Source organism: Cygnus olor, chromosome 4, assembly GCF_009769625.2.
Source record: "Cygnus olor isolate bCygOlo1 chromosome 4, bCygOlo1.pri.v2, whole genome shotgun sequence".
NCBI classification, from domain to species: Eukaryota; Metazoa; Chordata; class Aves; order Anseriformes; family Anatidae; genus Cygnus; species Cygnus olor.
The window spans coordinates 36,697,856-36,721,624 of record NC_049172.1 but is presented as its reverse complement, the minus strand read 5'-3'; the positions used below and the strand labels follow the sequence as shown (position 1 = coordinate 36,721,624).

At 37.0% G+C, this 23,769-nt stretch overlaps 1 protein-coding gene and 1 long non-coding RNA gene across 18 annotated transcripts in view; one reads left to right on the top strand and one right to left on the bottom strand.

Moving 5' to 3' along the window:
• IL15 (interleukin 15) overlaps positions 1–23,769 on the top strand; it is a 64,475-nt gene that overhangs the window by 30,962 nt on the left and 9,744 nt on the right. For 3 of the 14 annotated variants that reach the window (XM_040554808.1, XM_040554807.1, XM_040554804.1), the window contains 2 exons: positions 336–462; positions 23,576–23,685. In XM_040554808.1, the coding sequence (XP_040410742.1) occupies positions 400–462; positions 23,576–23,685 (173 nt within the window). In that variant the 5' untranslated portion in view covers positions 336–399. The other 11 variants (XM_040554805.1, XM_040554806.1, XM_040554801.1 and 8 more) reach the window with 11 other exon arrangements.
• Positions 359–23,685, bottom strand: LOC121069086. Of its 4 annotated transcripts, none has more exons than XR_005819247.1 (8): positions 23,585–23,685; positions 12,387–12,649; positions 11,721–11,835; positions 8,995–10,708; positions 6,515–6,716; positions 3,667–3,805; positions 3,439–3,556; positions 359–532 (listed from the first exon to the last, which is right to left on the bottom strand). It is a non-coding gene; the product is annotated as an uncharacterized LOC121069086 (long non-coding RNA). The 4 variants fall into 4 exon arrangements; XR_005819248.1 differs by having other exon boundaries at positions 8,995–9,017; XR_005819246.1 differs by having other exon boundaries at positions 8,995–11,835.

Sequence of the window (23,769 nt, the reverse complement as noted above, 5' to 3'; positions counted from 1 at the left end):
TAGCAATGTTAATGGCTTTAACACTAGCTAATTTGGCTATAACTCCTGTTCTGATTGTCATCAGAAGTTAGAAAAAATTATCTTTTGATATCCCCCTCCTTAATATTGCAGCATTCAAAGATGTCAGTGTAAGATGGGTCCCTAGTATGTAGAGAAAAATAACTCTTTTTGAAAAGACACGTCTTGTGTTTTTCATTCATTTCAAAGATTTAAAGGGGACTTGAAAAAGTTGCGAAATTTCAGCAGCTTCCTGGTTTCAATGCTCTTAACAGACAGTCTGAGAGCCACTCAAACCTTTACTGCAACATTAAATATGCTTATTTTTCCACCTCAAGGTCCCACGATGTACTTGCCTGATTCAGATTCTGTGCTATTCTGAGTAATGTCCCAGGAGGCAAGATGCTGGAGATGGCATGGCCAACACAGAAATCTGCTGGAATGTGGAGCAGGCTGGAGAGTCAAGTAGGTGCCGTTTAAAAAACATGACATTTTATGAACTCTCAGCAAAGCTTTTAGTGTTATTTTTATAGCCCTACAAGAAAAACAGGTAATTCAGAAAATTTAAAGCTTGGAAACATTTCCATGATTTTAGATGAGGCCACTAGAACACTATAACTTTCTGTTGTGCTTTTTCCATTCCCTGTTGTCTACTTGTACCAGAATTAACTAGTAAATAGCCTTAAGTCTAATTTTTTTTAGATTTGTGGGATGTTTTTCTTTCTTTCTTCCCCCCTATTTTATTCTTTGCAGAGCAAGTTCTAGCAGACCTTCTCTCTTGCCTGGACTTAATGATTGTGTCTGTAGCTGACCTTCTACAACATGTGACGCCATAACCACTGACCCTCAAGCATGTTCAGTATGGGAGGAAAATCCTGTCAAGAGTCCAGGCTTTGTAGTGCTCTTCAGAATTTCTCAAAACACTTTCTGGATGATTCTGTGTCAGTTGTGTTTCCAGTATGCAACGTGGCCAGATGACCATAGTATCAGGAGATAATAGCATCTTTCTCCTGTAGGCTGAATTTAGGTGTACTCTGAGCTAGAATACTGCATTGACCTGCTTGTCATGAGGCCTTTCAAAATTATACCTTGTTATAGTGCTCCCATTTCTGTATCTCCTTATTTTTGGTCTGCGCTTCTACCATCTCCTCAACATATTCCACCTCTCCATGCCAGACAATAACTCCCTGCATCTTTGCCTACATTTTCAGTCTCTTGCCCATGATCTCATACAAAAATGCAGCTCCTAGCACTTCTCAGATGTTGCTGAAGATACTATACGATAATGATGGAGCAGGTCACTTGCCAGTCATTAGCAGGTGCAAGTTACTGCATGTTAGCTTTTCTACAATGATTGCCTGTGGCACATGTGAGTCAAATTAAGGTTATTTACTGTTCTAGGCCTGTAAACAACTTCAAATGCATTACAAGCAAATAATTCCTTATTGATGCAGATAATTTCAAATACAAATACACACAGTGTTATTTTGACAATAGTATTTTCCCTCCTGCTCTTCGAGAATATAAAAAATTATACTGGGTCTGGCTGGGATGGAGTTAGCTTTCCCCACAGCAGCCCATACAGTGCTGTGCTCTGCACTTGTAGCTAGAACAACTTTGATATTGTGCCAATGTTTTGGCTATTACTGAACAGCGCTGGCACAGCATCGAGGCTGGCTCTCCATGCCACATGCCAAAAGCCAGTAGGCTGGGTGTGGGCAAGAGGTGTGGAGGGGAAACAGCCAGGACTGCTGACCTAAACTGACCAAAGGGATATTCCATACCATCTGACATCACACTCAGCTACAACGGTCGTGGAAGGGGAAGGAGAAAGGGGGGGGGGCCTCTCATTAGGAAAGTGTTGGTCTTCCTGAGCCATCACTACACATATTGAGGCCCTGCTTCCCAAGACGTGGCTGAACATCACTTGCTGATGGCAAACAAAGAATAATTGTTTTCTCTGGTTGCTTTTGCAGGAGCTATTTTTTCTTGCATGAGCTTTAATTAAAAAGCTCTTTATCTCAACCCGCAAGCTTTCCTGGTTTTCAGTGCATTTTCTTCCCCTGTCCTTCTGTGGAGGGAGAGTGAGAGAGCAGTGTGGTAGAGCTTAGCTGCCTGTTTTCCATAGGTTAGTGCCTGGTGTACCTTGACAATATGCACACAGAGTTGGAATCCACACGAAGGTCCTTCAATTATATAATTAATTATATAACTCTGCAGAGGCAGGTGCTTGACAATCTCTCACAAAGCAAGCACTCCTCTGACTTGAATCACCATTTTTTATAGACAGCAAACTTGTGAAACTATCTCTCTGGCTACTTTTGGTCTAACTTATTTTTACTGAGTTTGCACATTCAGAGGACCAGCATGGGGGTGTGGGGGGAGAAGACACCAAATTCTGCATTTGCATATATTAGCGTTTTGGTGTGTGTGCTTTTTAAATATGCTAATGACCCTTAATGAGCAAAAGGTTACCATAGGTCAGTCTGGAATTTTCCTTCAGCTGTTTTTCTCCTTGTTGTCTTTTAGCTTTCGTCCCTTATCTCCCTTGCTTCTGCTAGCTCAAGGCTACCAGTTTCCCTGTTTTCTTCAAGGTTTCCTTGTTTTCTTCAGCCTAAGACTACATGCCCATTGGTTGTTAAACCACCACAAAAGCCATTACTCATGTAGCAAGATATGGAAATAGGATTGCAAGATTATCTCAGCAATCACACTTATTTTGCCCTTTGGACATCATAATGTTGCCTCTGTTGTAACTTACCAATTTCATCTCTGATCCTTCATGATAACTTCAGAGGCCTCCTGTCTTCTCGAAGTGATTTTGTTTGCTTCCAAAGCCAGCGAACATTTTAAAATATAATTATACCACTGCCCTCTTTTAAAGATATGTTTGTTCGTTCCTATAACATTTATGTTGTTACTTTATCATCTCTTGAGTTAATCATTTTATGCTATTATTCATATTTATACACAGTGAGTGATGTAGCTATGTAGGTAAAAACAAAATACCAGCACCTTTCCCAATAGTGTGCTATCTAAAAACAGATGTAACATTTTGCATTAATATTTACATTGTGCCTGTTAAAATTGAAAGACAATATGTGTATGAGTTGAAAACAGTTAAATCATAGTAGAATAATCTACTATGAGGAAAAAAGTTGAGTGGATTACACCCACTAAGGATATATTATTGTGTACTCTGTAATAGTTTAAGGATTTTTTTTGCTTTAGATTTTGAGATGATTAAGATATGAACTGGATGATGCTTTTGTAGTTAATCTATCTTCTCACTTAAAATACTCTTAGAAGCTACTACACAAAATCTAATGAAAAGTATTCTGATGATGTTAGAAGTTTCAAAACAGTTTTCAATGAACAGTTCAGAGAGTTATTAGTCATTAGTTATCAGTTATAAGAACAAGCAGGTCATTACAACGTTACCAGAAATTTAGGAACCAAGGTCTGTTTTCCAGAAATCAGGCCAACTTTCCATTACCAAAATGGCTTTGAATAAATGAATCTCTGTCTGTTGGCTAGTTTGCTGAGTTACCTCTATATGCTAGAAGAAAAGATACCATGAAGTTAGTATTGAGTAGCTGATCTTTGGGAACTTTACAGAGAAGCAGGCAAAAAAGATATTTACCTACAGGCTCACAATTAATTACTTACCCTGAGTGTACTAAAGGGTGCTTCTGCATACAAATGAACTAGCTTCGGTCTGTGGCTGGCCAGTAGGCTGTATGATACTGTTAAATATTGTTGAAGAAAGTGGTTGTTGTTGAGCAGATTTCTGACAAAGACTTTAGTCCTAAAACTAATTGTTAATATAAACAGTTAAATTAATGTAAAAATGAGAACAAAGTAAATAAAGTACATTTCATCCAGTGTTTTGTTCCACTGATTCTAACTAGTAGCTCTAGTGGAAACAGAATTTTCCAATCTCTTAAAAGTTTCTACAATAGTTTACCATATAATTTGAAACTATGACTTGATATTAAATTAAGCATTAGCTGATTCATTATTTCTACTGTAACATTCTCTGGTTGAATTTCAAAGCTCAAAGCCCGTGATTAGAGGATTCCTTCCCTCACTTTCACTGGGGGACTTCAGGAAAATTTCATGTTTTCATTTTCTACACCATTCAGAGAAAAGGAAGTTGTATAGGCATTTCCCTAAAATGTTATTATCAGGTATACTTGAAGAGTTACATGTGCATTTACTTTATCTTCATGTTTATTTTTGCACTGTAATTATACTAAAAATTCAGTGAAAAAGATCACCGAAATTCCACCAGTATATACAATACATTCACTCACTTACAAAAACAAAATACACCAGTCCCGATTTGTTAATTTTTCTTTTATCTGAAATAATGCCTGTTCCTTATTCATATGAGTCTATTTGTCTACTGAAGGAATAGAACTCAGTGCACACAACTCTTGACTTCTGCTGGTCAGGAAACACACTTCAGTGAAAGACATCAAAATATGATTGAGAGTGCAGACTTTTCAGTTTCTACTATTGTCTCCTGTCTCCCTTTGACTCCCTTTCCATCATTAGTACATTAAGCACCATCCTTTTTCTTTTTAAACACAATCAACTTTATGTCTGTAACTGAAAAATTCTTATTTTTTTAGCTAATTCATGCTCATATTTGAATGAAGTTTCATATGTACTATTTTGTTATATATTTGTAATCATCTAGCTAGTAAACTAAATTTATTCTACTGTACTGTAAGACTACCAAAGCTGGTTAGGAGATGAAAGCCTTCAGAAAAGCTCCCAGCATATTCTCTCCCCTTATTTTCCCCCCAGCATTATTTGTAAGACAAACATCAACCATGTAATTCTTTAGTGTAAGAGCTAAAATTTATAAATGTTCAAAAAAGAAAGAAACTAGAGGTGAGCATGGAAATTAGCCTGCAACTTAAATGGGCATTTCTATGACCTACTACATGTTTTTAATGATACAGTCTTGGGAAGTGACATAGGCTCTAACAGTGCAGGGGAGTGTTGCTCTGTTTCCTTTCTGAACAAGCTGTCTCTTGGAAACATGCCTCTAAGTTGTAGCTTTCCTCCAGTGTTAGGGTAGGCTACAGGCTTTCCTTATTTTATTATGTGCTCCAGGATCCTCAGTCCTTCACAATTCAGCAGCCTAAGCCTCAATCAGGTCTTTTTTTTTCTTTTTTTCTCTGCAAAGGTGAATTAAGATGCACTCTCTCTCCAAGCTATCCAGGTCATGGAAGGAAGAAAGGTGATAACCATGGAACAGACATTCCAAACCTGATGAAAACACAACTTTCATCACTGTTGCCACGGAGAAATGGACATTATACTATTATTTTCTGTTTCCTAGCTCCTGAGTGAGGATAACAAACAAACTCCCTTCCTGTGAGGAACATTTTCAATTTCAGAACAGGAAAGTCTCTATAAAAAAAATAATATTCCTTTTCTTACTTGCCTTTTCTTATTTATTTGAAAGAAGAAAGGAGCCTCTATGAAAAAAGGGATGTGCGTAGGACACAGACAGTACTGAGAAACACAGGAATATGTAGAAACAGTGTCTGGAATAACTGCAGAAATGGATGGTCCTGTGGGAGAATATTCTGATAAAAACTCCGGCCTAGAAAAGCCCTACAGTCTAAAATTAATGGTACATACTGAGAACTGCTGTGCATGGCTCTCCACTCAGGCCACAAGATGATGAGTCACTGGCAGCCCCACCTCTTTTCCTGCTACTTGCCTTTCTGCACATATGTCAAGGACAGCAGGTAGAGCTACTATCTTTATAAGTAACGTAGACTAACTAAAAAACATGGCTTCAGTACTTGCAGGCAGACCCACTATGTTGGCATTGTTGCATTTGATGAAGTTTGAAATATTTATTCTTACAGGCTGATCTTCATGGTGCAAGGTTTGCATTGTGGGAAAAATAATCCATCTTGTCAGGATACTGGATCTTAGGGGCAGGGGTGTGGGATATAGCAGATTCTTGAGCCTTGGAGAACAATGCAGATGGACTGTGAGACCTGATGGTGTATGCAGACAGAAATCCCAATGTCCTAATATAGATTGATGATCCTGTACGAATCCATCTATCACCACAAGCATTGTAAATTTTTTTTAAGCGAAGATTTCAGCACCTGCTTAACTGCAGTAAGTAATTACACAACTACAGCCTTGGTGTTCGATCTGTCAGCAGCAAAATGGCTACCTAGGGATTAATAGTAAACTATGCCCTTGAGTTGGAGCTATCTCCTTGGTATACTGCTTTAATTTCTAGATTGTCTCTGAGCAGATTTTTATTATAATGAGCTCCATTTCCTTGCCACGTAGTCATTTCATTATAATATCACTACGCAGCACAGCCTTGTGAATCACAGATCTTTCCCGGTGTTCACTGGTAGTTTCCTGAGCCAAGAAATAATGCTCTCCTGAATGAAGTTGCTCCAGGAAAAGTTCATTCACAGCTCTTTAGTTGGAGGAAAGAGAAGAAAATGCCAGCATGGTAACTTACTTGCAAACCAAAGAAGCCTCAAGTGGAAGTGTATCAGAACTTAATTTATTTTGAAGAAAACTAAAGCTTCCTCCCTAAATACAATCCAAGAAGTTTCCCTTCAGTCCCAGAGAGGAGATTCTTGAATTCTTTTTGAAGTGAAAATGGGATTTTCTTGGATCGACTTCAATCTCAAAAAGCCTAATGGTTTCTAATAGATAACCTGCAATGAGTGAGAGGGGAAAAATAAAAAAAGACCATTCGGTATCATTTGCATGTACTGATTTAAAGAGAAACAGCTATGGAAATGCAGTTATTTGAAAAGAATTATGTTATTTATACAAAAAATTAAATACATCTCTATATAAAAAGACATTGTCCCTGCAGGTATCAACAGCTCTCTTGGCTATGCTATCAGACAATTTTCAACTAAACTCATAAAGCACAGGTTGCTTTGAAAGTAATTGTTTCTACTGCAACATAATACTACGCACCAGACTGTTAACGTCTCATGATACTCTTTGCAAAAGTAGAATTGGTAGCTTTAATGCCTTGACTAAATCCTAAATGCCTTGACTAAATTTATATGGTCAAGTAATTTCTCTCTCTCTTAAATCCCAAGTATGTGCTTCTTCTTGTCTCCTTCTCACACCTTCAAGCAAAATTTTCTGCAGACAGAAACCTTTATTTATACGCTTTGTACACTTCTGTGACCCTCAGTCTGAAATTTTGCTTATTTAACCAGTTGTTAGTATTCCCCACAAACAGCTGACCACATAAAAATCAGGAGATAACTCCCATGACTTTGGATTTCCTCCAGAAGCTATGTGGGTAACTACGTGATCTTAATTTTCTGTATTTTTTTTTAATAATATGTCCAGACAAATGCAATATTATTTAATTGACTAAAGCTTTGAGCCTGCCATTGTGCTCATTTCATTTCCTACAAAGAAATGTTTCTCACCACATACCGTTCCACATCATTAGAGACGTACACCATTTTTCTGCTCTCTTGCTTCTATTCAGAATGCTGAAGTGCTGTGCAATAATTAGGCTGATCTTAGACTTTTGCAGCATATTTCACTGGATTTAATCTTTCCAAGATACACCTCTCTGTGATATTACAGAGGTCTGATTTTGATGTCCCCTGTAACGAATACTGTGAATTTCATTTTGCAATATGATACTAATGTAAGGAAGAAATGACCAAGTAATACATGAAAATTAGGATCCCGAATCATATTAATCATCTACAGTCTTCTCATCTCATCAGCTGTTGACTTGCAGATAAATTTGTCAATTTAATTTGAGAGGTATGCACTAACATTTTGAGGTTCTTATTTTTTCCTGTAAAGAAGCAGTCTTTATTCGCATTATGGCTGAATAAGCCTTTCACTTCACTTAATATCATTACACTGTTAATTAGAAATCATCTGTGCTTTCACCTTCTGAGCTACCATTCTTATTTCAGACATGAAGATCTGGAATGCATGTTTTTTTTATTCCACTGTAGATATCCCATGACTCTTTTTCTCAGCTTTCAATGTCCCCTCCAAAAAATTAAGTTTCCCAAAAATGCAGATGATATTTAAAAAAGAAAAATTCCATACACCCAAAATAGTCTCCCCTTTTCTTCTAAAAATGAGTTCCACACAGAGGCGCACACAGTTTGTTTCAACTGAGCTATTATCTGATAGTAATTGCACTGATACTCAAGTAAATAATTAGCATATAAAATTACCAAAATTGATTCCTATTATTCATTTGACTTTAAAAATGACAAAAATCAGACAGAGCTGGCTGTGCATGAGTGAAATTTTGTTAGTGAAAATTTAATGACAGTTTGGAAATGACTCAATAAGTATCCACTAGCTTAGTTTATCTAGAGGAGGATAATCAGTTAATCAGTTTTTGATGTAAAGTAAAATAAACAAACACAGCTCTGGGAAAACTGCTGAAGATTCCTGGTATTTTGTTTCAATCACTTTGAAGTCCTGTGCCTGCCTTTTCTCACTCATGTTTAGCTCCTGCAGACCCATGGAGGACAAGTAAAAGCAGGTCGGAAAGCTAGAGAAATGTACCTCTGATACATCACATAAGAGATGGTTACAAGGGATGGACTTTGTGTCATCTGTGTCACCCCCCCCCCAATCCCAAAATATTCAACCCCCTTAATATCCTACTGAAATTTTGATAGTATGCTGCTACCAAATCAGGCTGCTGAAGATAATTTACCCAGACCCAAAACATAGCTAGCAAACAGCTAAATAGATCTCATAGCTCTGTAAATTCTATAGAGTTTTAGATTAGTAAAGGGATACATTAAGCTATTCTACTTTGTTTGGTACATGAATCAAAGCGCTTAGTTCTCTCTGCTAAATTATATAGTTAAAATGTTCTTTTTTGCTGTATTAACCCTTTCGAAAAATACAAGACTGTATATATACAACAGTTAACAACGTAACATGGAAAGAGTCCATTTCAGAGTAAAAGACACGTACCTTCATGAAGACTGTGTAGATACCTTTGAGATTAAAAAGATTTTAAGGAGTCAGTTCAGCAGTCATTTTCTGCAGAAGTTGAAACACAAGCTTATCACAGTATACTACAATAAAACTTGAAGAAAATACAATGAAAATATGAAATTTGGCCTGATTCTGGGAGAAATCTTCACTAACAACTTTATCTCAGGAACACCCTCATCCTTCCAGAAAAGCTGGAATTTTTCGATGTAAAGTTTTTCAAGATGTGATGAAGCATTTGGGGTCTAGCGCTCCTGAATGATGAGAGAGACGGGGGAAGTCTCTGCCCTCACACTCCTGTTCAATGAGGGGGACTGGCTTATTCCTCTCACCAGAAACATAGTGTATGTATATATGTGATGTACATGCTGGGGCTGACAAAGATGGGAGCTTTGTTCTGATCGGTTCTCTCTAGCTGACCAGAACACAAAGCGAAGCTATTCTTTCTAATATACACATTTAACTTTAGCTTTGTGAAACCAGTTTTCAGCTGTTGGATACCTGAAGATATGTACTCCAGACAGCTTTACTCATTTTTCTACTCTCTTTCTTCTACTATTCCATACTCAAATACACTTGACTTGTGTATTGTGTTCAAGAAACCCTATGCTACTAACATTTATTATGTTGGCTAGGGGTTGTCAAACAGTGCCTGAACATATTATAAATGTATGGTGATACAATAGGAAGGTCTAGAGCATATTTACTACTAATACACATATTCTCCAAGCGTCTATGTGACATTTTTTGCAAGGGAATCTTTGTAAAACTTTTCCAATGTTCTACTTTTAAAACAATTCCTTCTTTTCTCTCTCTCTCTCTCTCTCTTTCTTAAGGACAAACCCCCACTCATCTTCTGCCCTTGTGTAACTGAAAATGACTCTCAGATTTGTGACATTTTATGGATGCCTGTAGATTATTTTGCTTAATTTAAATGACATAAATATTTCAGGTCTTATTTTAAAATGTGTGTGATTTCAAGACAATTGGGTCATCATAAGGACAAAGTAGTTTTCTAGTAGGTTTCATACAGGTAAAAATGAACGACTTCACTATAATGCAAATTTATGTGCTGTGCATATATGACAACTTTAACAAAAACACAATAATCACTACATTGAATGCAAACTAATGTATAAACGTTGAGAAAGCTAACTCAAGCTCTGTATTACACTTAGTCAAAGTGACTTTTCAACAATAACATGACTCATTGAGATGGAGGGCTAGTAGCTATCTTCTGCGCTTTCTAGGATCTGAACGCTTTTGCCAGTACCTATCCTAACAGCTCAGTGCTCATATCGAAGGTATGCTGGCGTCCAAGAACTGGGACAGAATAATTTATCTCAAAGAAATTTAAGTCACATTTTGTCCTGAATTAAATATCAGTGAGTGAAAAAAACACCGATTTAAATCAAGGACCTTTATTTTATTTCAGTTTATATCTCAGTTATTTTCTTAAGAAAAGGTAATTTTTTCTAGTTCACATTACCACTAAAAAAAAAACAACACAAAAATTCAAGTGACGGAAACCCTAACATTAAACATACGTTTTCATATTTCTAAGCAGGAAAATATATAATGTACTTATAGACTCAGATTCTTAACTGATAGTCTAGGAGATTGTGAATGATGATTATTTTTGCTTGCCGGTTTTTGTTTTGTATTTTGCTTACAATTCTTGTCAGTCTCCATTCTGAAGGAAAGAGAATGGAATAACATGCTTTAAGAGTATTTGAATCTTGTTTTACATGACTTAAATGAGTATCTAAAATACTTCTGATACAGATGAAAAAAGTATAACTCTCAAAGTAGTGGGTTATTCTTTTTGCTCAATATTCCTCAGATTTTCTGCAAGACATGGAAGCACCTTTTGAAAAATCAGTTTAGGCATCCGAGTAGGATAAACACCTCACTCTTACTGAAATCAATAGGATAAATTAATATTTATCATCCCTTCAACTGACTGCAAGCTTGGGTCTATGGGATGTGACTTTGCTCTGCTCTATGAAGAATTCTGTATGTACTTGGTGTCAAAAACAATCTTGAAAGTATGGTACATTTTCCCATGTATTTAGAGTTGTTAAATGATAGCCCTTCCAGTCATTTTTTACTCATAGTTTGCAATTAAGAGAGACGAAACTTTGCTTCTCTTTTCCAAATAGGTTGCTCAATTTTGAAATAACTATTTCAAATGATGAAAATGTTCTAACAGTGCCTGGTGAACTGAAGCAAAAATAAACTAGAGCAAAACCACAAAGAAATGAAATACTTCTTTTTGGGAAGAGGGTAACTAGCAGCATTTGTTCCATTTTAATGGCTGAAAATAATACGTACATTTACTCAAAGTACTGACATTGTAACTTTTAGAAAGCTCAATCTGGCCTAAAAAAAGGAAAGATCTGTTCCCTTAGGTTATACGTGTTTCTAAAAAAGCAGTCCTCTTCAGAAAATTACATTATGAAGAGGACTCAATAATGTAACATTATGCATTTTTAAATTACTTACCATCTCCTATTATGTTTAGAACTTAATACTGTAAGTCAAAAGTTGAAATATAAGCTGAAAAAATGCTTAGGTATAAGGAACTGATAGTTCCTTAGCTGATAATTGAAATTCAAAAAATCCATTACAAAGCAAATACTTATCTATACTGATTAACTACAGGGAAGAAACAGTAGAGATGTTATAAACATGAAAATACTCACCTCAGATCTGACAAGCTTTATATGCATTCTCCTTTGCTGAAGACAGAAGAATTTATCAGGGAGGTAGCAGTGTACTCTTGGCATTCACAACTGGCTGTAGTTGAAGACAGCAAGTCTAGAGAGACTTTTAGTCAGAGCCAACTTCGTTTTTCCTAAATTCTGTGTGCTTCTCTAAATCATTTCAAGAGCATGTATCTAATTTTTAACCTCTAAGGACTATAATCCTTTCTGATCTGCACGTTACAACCTACCAATAAGTTACATACTGCCTGGAGACCAGCAGGGGTTAAAGAAAAGTCATTATGTTGGCTGTGAAATACCCCTTAGAACGGGATTTTCTGCAGCCCATTGGGTGTACAGAAGTTGTATAAGAAACTTTAATATAAACCCAGATCCATGTTTTCACAAGACGACTCCTGAATGCCTCAGAACAGGTTCTGATGCAAAACTGTTATTGACTGCCTATACAGGTTTACAACAACGATCGATAAGGTCAGACAGACTATCTGAGATGGTACACAGCAGGGTTAGAGTGGAAGGAACGGACAGTGTGCTTTAGAAAAATCTAAAGGAGGAGCGGGGCAAGAGGCCGAGGCCCAGCCCCGGGAGGCAGTGCCCAGCCCCAGCAGCCCCTCCAGAATCACCCCCAAGCCCCCTGGGCCTTACCGTGAGCTCCCTGCGCTGCCTGGCCTCCAGCCTCGTCGGGGGCCCGCTCCCGAGGCAAAACCCTGGTCCTCAGCGCAGCAGGAGCACCTTGGGCACAAGTCCCACGCTGGGCCGCGTGGCTGGTCCACACCTCCTCATGCCCCACACGGAGAAACCTAGCAAGGCCCACTGAAATGGTGCTAGGCATGTTCTTGCACAAGTGTCAAAAACTTGTGTTTCTTCTTGGAGGAAGAGTCTGTTTCAGTAGTCCAGGTGCTCTACTTCTGGAGAAGAGAATTGGAGGAAAAATCAGTGAGCTCAGTTAGAACTGTGGATGTTCCTGATTTTACAGGAGGGAAGTGTAAAACTTTTCGGTATACATTTCTCAGCCATACTCTCTGCTATGCTGATTCTCTAGCTTACAAGTCTTACAGAAGGACAGCAGGAAGCACGGTGGAAGAGACTTTTATGCTATCTTGATCCTTGGAAACAAGTGTCTGCATAGACAACAACTGGTTTTGGTTTGGGAGTTGCTCTAATCTTTGAAAGTGGCAAGAGTGTGCAGATGGGCTAGTTCTGACCTGGGATGGCTGTAACACAGCCACACTTTGTTCTGATTTTGTTCTGGGTCCTTCCAGTGTGTAAAAAAGGCACCCAATGCAATCATTAAAGCTTTAAAAAAATGACAGGAATGCTTAGTTAGACAGAGTTGACTAGCTCCTTGGCTTCTTGAGGTCACACACTGAAATGCCTTTATTATTAGATATCATAAATTATATAGAATGTAATCACAAGACCTCAGCAAAGGCCTTCAAGCATTTACTTAAGGAAGTTTTGGAAGGCAGGTGGCAGCTTAGGATTCATCTGTGAGAATTCACATGAATTTTCCTTACTAGTTTCATTTCTTTTTCACCTTGCAATCGGCCAGATGTCCCTTAACTGCAGTAGGTATGATGCCTGTTTTGGCCATAAGACCGGAAGGCGCCATGTTTTTGTGAATGGATATATTACTAGTGACTTCTAAATTTGATTCTAGCTATACCAACTATGTGGACCTTACATAGCATTTGGGTGAATTTTTGCCAAAATTAAACTCAGCTTTTCTTAAAAAGACAAAAATGTAAATTAGTTTGCAATGCTGTTCTTCTATTCAGGACAAATAAATACCTTCTTCTGGGGGCAAGCAAGCAGTCCCGATTGGAGATGCGAAGAAGAGACTATATAAGACAGCAGAACTATGTTGCCTCCAACAAACTAACAAACTGAGTATTTGCTCAGGCAAGCAGTTATTAATATATATATATTTATTTTTTTAAGAAAGACTTTGATTGTGAGGCAGACAAAATACTATATTAGCCCTTGCTTAGAATGACATAGAACTTATTTCTAGCTTTATAATTCAAAAGCGATAGAAAAAACTTGCTTGAAAAGAAGACTATGAGGAAATATTATCTTCAACTTATCCACCTCTTATGCCCTCCCACAAGGTGGATATAGCACACTTATGAGATACCTACAGCTGAAATGGCCATTTATTTCATTGGGAACTGCTGAAGGCAGTTGAAAATCAGATGAAAAGAAAACAAATTATATTTTTTAACTAATGTGAATGTGAAGGTGTGCAGTTTAAAATTTGCAAGAAGTATTAATTTTTCTGATAGACTGCATTATCTGCCAAAATGTTTCTTTTATTTAGAAAGAGTAACCATTAGTCTGTAAATGATATATATGGTTTTTGTTTTAACAGATTTGACAGACTTTTTGCAATATGGTCATAGGTTAAACTTACAACATGTATTTCATCTTAGAGTTTTATTTTGTGTCTTATATGAGTATATCAGAAACATATTATTAATTAGTGTCAACATCTTGCTGTTACTTTTGGCACAACATCTTACTTCATTGATTTAACATAAAAGCAATCCAAGAGTGGAGACGTATAATTTTATCCAAGAGTTTACTCCTTTTCAATAATACTGTTTCACAGAGATATATAATATAAAGGCAACCAGTGATTTATTTGTGCTTTGCAGGATTGCCCATTATTTTATATTCAACTGATTTTAACATCCCTATGAACTTCTTTGTTCAGTCTTTTTTAAAAACACTTTTGTTTAAATGAACATACTGGCTAGTAGACTCATCTTACCCTGTATGAAAAAAAATTCCATGTTTTCTGGATGAGTGCTGGACAGCACTGTTAAGAGCTATGACTACCATTTCCAAATTTTTAGGAGCTCTGATACAGAAACCAGATTAACAGAATTTAGTATTGCTTCAGCTCTTATTAGCTTGTACACACACACAACATCTTTCATTCCTCTCTATATATTCTGGGCTCGGCTGCCAAGAAATGAAGAAAAACTATCACCCATGCAAATTTAAGAAACCTCAAATAATGACAACTACTGTTTGTGTTGCATCTCCACTGGCAAAGTGGTTCAGTCTGCAATTTCACGGTTTGTTACATTCCACAAAATATATTCAAAATTTACATGAAAAGGGGAGGTTCCTGTGGCACATGCTAGAGCTTTTCCAATAATCAACTTTCCTGTATCCTAACACAAGAAACTAAGGATGATTGTTCCTTTGCTGTAAGTCTTTCTGGTATGTTATTTATAAATGATTTAGAGTAATCTAAAGCAGAAATAATTTCCTTTCCAAATTTGTTTGCTTTTCCTATGCAGAAATACGAAACAAATCTATAACAGACATATTTTGTTCTTTCTTTCAATCCTGACACTATCTTGTTTTGCCTACTGATCTGTTTACAATATTCCTTTCGGATGGTTATGTGCTGCTTTCCTCATTTTTTGATAAATTTGTTTTTCCCAGTTTAATGTTTTGTTAAGTTCTCAGCATCTCTGGAAAAGGAAATAACTTCTTCACTGGTTTCAATAGAGCTAAGGCAATTGACACACATTAGGATTTCATTCTGCTCTTTGAAGAATAAAAGCAAAGGAAAACAGTACAATATGTTCAACTACATCCTGCTTGCTTATCTCAGGATCCAGTACTGTCCAGTAATAGTATCATAAGACAGGAACATATAACTTTTTTTTTTTTTTTTTTAAAAAAAAAAGGTCTCAAAATACTGCCTCACTTTACAATTTTGAGAATTGCAATTACCATTTTCAATCTTCTTTCTGTTCCAGGTATATTACAGATCCCTATTAGTATATGATATAATTCACAGTCTCTGAGCTAAGCAGTTTGCTAAGTCTGAGATCTTATTTGTCCAGCAGCTGCTCCTTTGGTGACTATTTTATTGCCTCAGGATTTTTAACTTCTCTACATCAGTATGACAGCCTTTAATTTTTTTTACTTTTAAAGTTTTTTTCTTCAGTACTGTTTTTGATTTTAACGTCCTACCCTCTAATTCCAAAAAACCCCACCAACTTTATACCTAATTGCATTTTATTTCCATGTTGATTATTAGTTGCCATGGCATAAAAATATAACAAAAAATATTTACAGGGTCTGCCTAGTAACATATATAGATCTGTACATATTTTGTTAAACAAGCTTCAGCACTCACTAGTTCTGCTGGCTCTTTATTTTGTTGTTGTTTTATGCATGTGCTTTACAATCTCTTGTGATGCTACTGCTTACTTATGCAGGAAAGTATATCCTGAACAAAATATCACTACTTTTTGTATATTGCATCCCGAAGGGGTGGGAAGCGTGGGGGGTGGGGGTGGGAGGGGGTGGAGTTGAATGGTCATACTAACAACCAGTGCCCTAAAAATCTGTTTTGTGCTGTGCCTTTTACTGACTATGGCATTAGCTCAGTCATTTTGACACTATCAATACTTGGGGCTTCTCAATTTAGTAATCACACTGCTTATCACAGAAACCTAGCATTAATGTCCTATATGCTTGCACCAGGACAACATTAAGTTGATCTTTCATTACTGAGTGATTAGTACCTTAAGAAGACAGACATTCCATGGAGCAATTTAAAAAGAAAGATGTAATAACTTTCTTTTCTGGCTGGATTTTACCAGCTGGCAAAATATGCTCAAGAGAGATCCTGAATTGGTCAGCAAGGAGTAGGTCAAACCCATGGACTAAGTGACATGTTTGGTGTTCTGGTCCCTGAATCATGTAAATGGGCACATGGAACCCCTATTTCAAGCAGAGATATAACTTGAGGAGGCCTGTGGTCATGGCTTAGGCATTGTTCTGAAACGGATTGACAAATTAGTGAAAGCAGACAAGCAAAAAGGAAAGCTCTTAATTTACATTATTCATACTTAGATTCATCTAGCAATATTTAGCCCTAAATACTAGAGCACTTCTATTGGGTTGCATTGCTGCTGTAACTGTAAGGCTCCTCGTAAAGGTATAAAATCATTCTCTGCACCAAGGACAAACTTCCTCTCAGGCCATTAGCTAAGCATAAGACGCATCTTCATAAGACTATGATATAAGCCCCAGGCCTCAAGCATGTTTTGGAAAAAAAAAAGGTCAAAGGAACATATAACTTCTATTTAACTTCTTACATTTCAAATTCTAACGTTAAAGTTATTGAGTAGAATAGCAAAGACTCTGTGACCTTTTGGGAAGGTTTTCAAGCAGGCATTGCAAACTTTACTTTCTGATTTCTTCACCCGGCATAAGTCCCAGTTAGCAAGAGCATATAGGAGAAGGAAATCTTACTGGATGACTGTCAAAAGCAAATGAACAAGTATTCCAGCAAACCAAGAACACATAAATGCATAATTGGTTAAACTGAAAGAGTTTCCTGCCATGCTGATTACTGAGAATACTTCATTTTCCTTTGAAAGTCAGTTTGGGCACATTACTCACACTTTAGCAGAATAAACTAGATAGAATATTACTCCATCCATGGAAAAGTAAGAAGCTATGCATTACGAACAAGAAAGCTATAGTTCTTGGGGAAGGAGGGGGAAAAGAGAAGGAATCAAATAACAATAATTTTTAAAGAATGCTCAATTTTAAAACAGGAGCTGAAAAAATGCCTTAGTCTGTCTAATTCTAGGTAAATACAAAATTTCTGAGAAAGCACTTTAGCTTTGTGAAATAAAGACTTGAAGATGTAGCAATCTAAGGAATGTTCTGGCTATCATCCAGACAAGCATTCATGCAAGTGATTCAGTTTACCACTTAGTAGTTCCACTGACTTCCTTTCTGGATCAGTAAATACAATCTAGACAAAAAGCCAAAGAGGAAGAGTTGAAGACATCCCTGCAGAACAGCACAGAAGTAGAGACTGACTAAAATAGGCTAAACAGCATGCAAGAAGATGTCTATTGCAGTAGAGAATGAAGATGAGAAATGAGCACAAACAAAACATTGTGTGGCAACAAATAAGACAAAAGCAATACATCGTACACACACAAAAAAAAGAGGCAGTGACATGAAAAACCAAGAAGTTAAGGATGAACAATAATGCAATAGGTTGTCAGCAGAGAGGACAGACTGGGGAAGATGATGTGACTACAGGGGTAAAGAATGCTGAGTCCAGCCAGAAAGCCTAGAAGCAAAGGGGAAAAGGAATGATTAGGAAAAAAACAGCTGTGTGCCAGAGGTCAAGAAGTTATGGATAAATTGAGAGTAGCCAAAAATCAGGTAGGCTAGAATTTGTTGCAATTTTTTTCTCTTTGGGCGTGTGTGTGTGTGCGCGTAAGTAGTGAAACATTCTTCAAACATTCCAGAATTTTTAAAGAACTGGACATAAAATTGTGGCAGGAGAACATATTGTGGAAGGATGAGCCGCCGGCATCATAGGAAAGAAAAAAAGCTGATGAACACTGCTAGGAAGATCATGGAAGTGGAGGGAGCGTCTCTATTGCACAGTATAGCTCTGGTAAGATGACCTTGGATGACAGCTAAGTTCCCACCCAGCTGATTGCTCATTCTCTCCACAGCCAGATGTACAGAGGAGAAAAGTGTAAGGACAGAAGAGAGGAAAACTCACCCCACCCCTGCTTTTACATGACTTTTTTTAAAGTGTGAATTTATATGGTATGGAATATCTATTTGGATATGCTGTCCCAGCTGTGTCCTCTCCCAAAATCTTGCCAACCCTAATGTGCTTGCTAGAAGGGAGAGTGGGGTGAGAAACATAGAAACATGATCACAGCTCTACAGTACAGCATCATACAAACTACTATGAAGAAAATTAAATCCATCCCAACCAGATCCAATGCAACAGTCTAGCAAAATGGAGTCTGAGAGACAACTGTCTACTTACTTATCAAAGAAGGATCCCACTGAAAAAAAAAGAGCTGTTGTAGACTGAGGATCAGTACTGAAAGCATGTGCACAAATAAAGATGTTTGAGGGCTTGTAGGTTCAGAATATAAATTCTCTAACTAAGAATAAAAATGCATAGTTCTGCCCTACAAAGAACAACCTCGTGAGTCCCACAGTTCTATGAATATGATAAGGTGACTCAGCAGGACAATCTTACTTTATAGCAATAAAGTATGAGCATAAGCAATAAAAAATAGTGGACCAGTGTAGATAAAACCAGTTTGCACAGGAACTAAATTTTCCTAATTATAAATATCATATCTCAAGGAATCACTAAGAAATTTACAAGCAACTCTTAATAAAGATATTCAGATATGTGGTATGTAAGGAAAGACATAATTTTAACTTTCAGTAAGTTCCTTTGCTTGTAATTTAAATATTGTATAGAGCTACAAATATTTTCTTTTGACTAATGTATAGTTTTTATGACAGACAAAATGGCGGAATCAGCAGCTGATTTTGCCTTGATAAAGAAAAGTTGTCATTTGCTTATATGTTCATTTCTTTAGGAGAGAAAATAGTACTACCGTGGCTTACATTTTACTCACATTAATGATAAGTACTTCGTTGTAACTTCATGATGGGAAAATAACATATATATATTTTTCCAAACAGATTATTTCTGTGCATTATAATTCTCAATTGCATCTTGAAACAAAATATATTCATGTACAAAGGCTTTAATACTTATTCTGGCATAGCAGGTTATCAGAATGCAAGCCATAGAAACAAAAACAAAAAATGAACTGCTGCTTCTGCTTTTCAAAGTCCAGAGTTCATGCCTGTGTAAAAAAAGGGCAAGTATTAGTGGTGTAATAAAGTTGGTTAATAAGTAAACAGAGTAAGAAATTAAAAATAAACACTAGCATAGGGAAAGTTACAACAATGTATATTCAAGGCAGAAGAATAATTTGTCAAAGCAAGTAAGTGAGCTAACAATTCATATGTTGTTGAATAGTAGTGGATGAAACATTTAAGAAATTCGGTTAGAATATTGCTCTGAATTGTAGAAATGAATGGATTAGGTGATCTACTGGACCTTAAAAACCTCTTTCTCTATAAACAAACAAAATTCCCTTTAAAGTATGCATCTATTTTACATATATATATATCTTTCAATTAGTAAAAGTTCTCTTCTGAAAACTAAGTTTATATTTCAAAAGAGCAACAATTATTTCATTATGATAATATGGTTATCTACTATATTGAAGAAAAATAAAGATCAAGAGATCTACACTAATCATTAGAAACTCAGTTTCCCATTGTCATCATAGTGAGCAAAAGTTATTTAAAAAAAAAAGGAAATAAATGACAAACTAATGATAACCTTGGCTTATTATTCATTAGACAGTATAATGGATGATTTTCCTTGAACACTTTGTTCTACAGCATAAATTTGACAATGCATTTGGCCTGGAACTCCCACTGAAATTAGCTTTTAAGGCCCGATATTACTAATTATGAAACACAAAGCTAATAAGCAAGTAAATACAAATTATGGAACCATCATAAGTCCTTCACATTTTCATTTATAGCCACCTTATCTATTTTGAGGAAAACTGGCTTGTAAAATAATCAGAATGTTTAACTATTGCAAATTGTCTCTAATACATTTTAAATAATTTTCTTTAAAACTTTCTTAAATATAAAAAATGTTTTCTTCAGCTGTAGCCAAGAAATCCGATTTTATATTTCTTTATATGTACCTGGAGATTCCTGATAATACTGTTTTTTCAATTTAAAAAAAAAAAAAAAAAAAAAAAAAACAGGATATATTTTAAGGACTGTCAAATCAAATCAAAACAAATAGCATGCAGATAAAAAAAATAAAAAGGTTTTGTTTTGTTATATTTACAGGAACCATGACAAACATCACATCAAACAATACTAACTGCAGAAAGGTTTCATCTTTTCTGTCATACTGTAACAAAATCACTTAGTGTTTTTGATAACAGTGAAGTGGCGTGTACTTGTTTAATATTGCAGTCATATATTTGTTGTATTATTACTTAATATTTTGGTTTTAATATTCACATATTTTAGATTTGCATTTGATGTGGAAATATTAACAGGTTGAGCTTTGTTTTTAGACATACTTTGTTTAAAGATAACTGAAATAGTTCAGAAGATGGATGTGGTATTACTTGATCTGGACATACTTTAATTTAAATCATCTATTTATCTTTCATTTACATTTTTTTACATAACAGATTTTGAACACAACAGTGATAAAAGAGTCTGGTACTGTTTTCCATTACTGAGTGGAAATTTATGTGATGACTAGGTAACTATGCTATTTCTGTGAAACCTGTGGGTTTTGGAAGCAAAATAATTGAAATGTTTTAAGAATATTTTCTATTTAAAACAGTAACAAATATTTGTTACAGAGACTCTTCAGAAGTGCCCTGGGACACACAATATTGTTTTCCTAATTTTGCCACTATATGCTTTTATAAGTTAAACAGCTTGCAGCAAGGTGACTGGTCATAAGTGGTGTTCCCCAGCGGTTAGTGTTGTCCTCTTTAATATTTTTATTGATAACTTGGACAAGGGAATTGAGTGCACCCTCAGTAAGTTTGCAGATGACACCAAGCTGGAGGGAAATGTCAGTCTGCCAGAGGGTAGGAAGGCCCTGCAGAGGAACCTGGACAGGTTGGGTCGATGGGCAGAGGCCAATGGGATGAGGTTCAACATGGCTAAGTGCCACGTCCTGCACTTTGGCTACAACAATCCCATGCAGTGCTACAGGCTTGTGGGAGAGCGGCTCGAAAGCTATACAGAGGAAAAGGATGTGGGGGTGCTGATTGATGCTCCCCTGAACATGAGCTGGCAGTGTGCCCAGGTGGCCAAGAAGGCCAACAGCATCCTGGCTTGTATCAGGAATAGTGTAGCCAGCAGGAGCAGGGAGGTGATCGTCCCTTTGTATTCTGCCCTGGTGAGGCCACACCTCGAGTACTGGGTTCAGCTTTGGGCCCCTCACTATAAGAAGGACATCGAGGCCCTGGAGCGTGTCCAGAGAAGAGCTATGAGGCCGGTGAAGGGCCTGGAACACAAGTCCTACGAGGAGCAGCTGAGGGAGCTGGGGTTGTTTAGTCTGGAGAAGAGGAGGCTCAGGGGAGACCTTATTGCTCTACCCGAAAGGAAGGTGTGGGGAGCTGGGGTTCAGCCTCTTCTCACAGATAACTAGTGACAAGACTAGAGGGAATGGCCTCAAGTTGCACCAGGGGAGGTTCAGGTTGGAAATTAGGAGACATTTCTTCTCAGAAAGAGCAGTCAGGCATTGGAACAGGTTGCCTAGGGAAGTGGTGGAGTCACCGTCCCTGGGGGTGTTTAAGGAAAGGTTGGATGTGGTCCTTAGGGACATGGTTAAGTGAATGACAGTGGTAGTAGGGTGATGGTTGGACCAGATGATCTTGAAGGTCTTTTCCAACCTTAATGATTCTATGATTCTAAGTTAGCTGCAAACCTGACAATAGATTTTTCTTTTCTTTTTTTTTTAAACTACGTTCAGTTTTCAAATATGCACTTGTAAATTACTGTGTAAATAAACCACAGGTAAAGAAACATAATTTGAGCTAGTTAATATAAAAGTATTGCACATATGATAAGAAATTAAACTTTGGACAAAAAAGTGTAGTTGCAGATAATTAACCTAGCTCTGTGAAGGAGCTGTATCAGCTTAAATCAAAGGGCTTGTGATTCTGGAACAAAGTTTCCTAGGCTGTGCACAACGAGACAAGTCAATGCACAGCTCACACCTCCTCATTTCCAGTTGTCTAACTCCACTGAAAGAATTCATAACTGCATAAATCACTTCCCAGTATTAGAGGTACATATATGTTGTGGTTTAGCCCGGCTGGCAGCCAAACACCACACAGCCGTTCGCTCACCCTCCCCCCTCCCTCTCCGGGATGGGGGAGAGAAATGGGAAAGTGAAGTCTGTGAGTTGAGATAAAGACAGTTTATTAAGACAGGGAAAAGAATAACAACAACAACAACAATAATAATAATAGTATTAATAGTAATAATGTGTATGAAATAAGTGATGCACAATGCAATTGCTCACCACCCGTTGACCGATGCCCAGCCTATCCCCGAGCAGCCGGCCCCCCCTCCACCCCGGCTAGCCACCCCTATATATTGTTCAGCATGACGTCAGATGGTATGGAATACCCCTTTGGCCAGTTTGGGTCAGCTGTCCTGGGTCTGTCCCCTCCCAGCTCCTGCTGCATCCCTAGCCTGCTCGCTAGCAGGACAGAGAGAGGCTGAAAAGTCCTTGGCTTGGTGTAAGCACTGCTCTACAACAATTAAAACATCAGCATGTTATCAGCGCTCTTCTCATTCTAATCCAAAACATAGCACCCTGCCAGCTACTAGGAGGAAAATTAACTCTGTCCTACCTGAAACCAGGACAATATAGTATGTATAACAGTATAAATATATACTGTATATGAACAGTTTATTTAATATCTATACGTATAAGTACAGCCATTGGTGTATGTATATGTAGCATTTCATATACACACAACCACAATTTTGTAGGTAATGTTATTACTGTAGGTAATTTATCAAATTTGGGTGGAAATAGGTAGCCAGGGGAAAGATCTGCAGGACAGAAAACAAAACGAGATCTTTAATATCATCCCTACATTAAAATGCAGCCTGCAGTATGGACGGATAGGGAAACATGAAGCCCAGGATGAGTTAGGGTTTTTGTACTTTGACTTCAGTATCTGATTTTATACTGACTGTTTTGTAAACTGATTACACACATCTGCAAGCTATGAATCAGTTGCTCTTCAATCTACACTCAACAGGTAGTCTTGTCTTGATTGGATGTCTTGTCAAATTGGCTAATTGAGTCAGCAGTAAACAAACTCCTGTGAAATCAAATTGTGATGAGCTATCTTCCTGGTTATATCTTTCAGAAAACACACCTGAAAAGTATTTGTCTGCAATACCATATGTATCTTCTTCTGAACAGCCATTTCTTTTTCCTTTTGAAGAATAAGACTGGACTGACCATCTTCTTCCTATGGTAACTACAAAGTTAATTTAAATTAGATAGTAAACACAAATGATCTATTTTTACTATTACAGCTACTATTTGCAATTGCCTCCA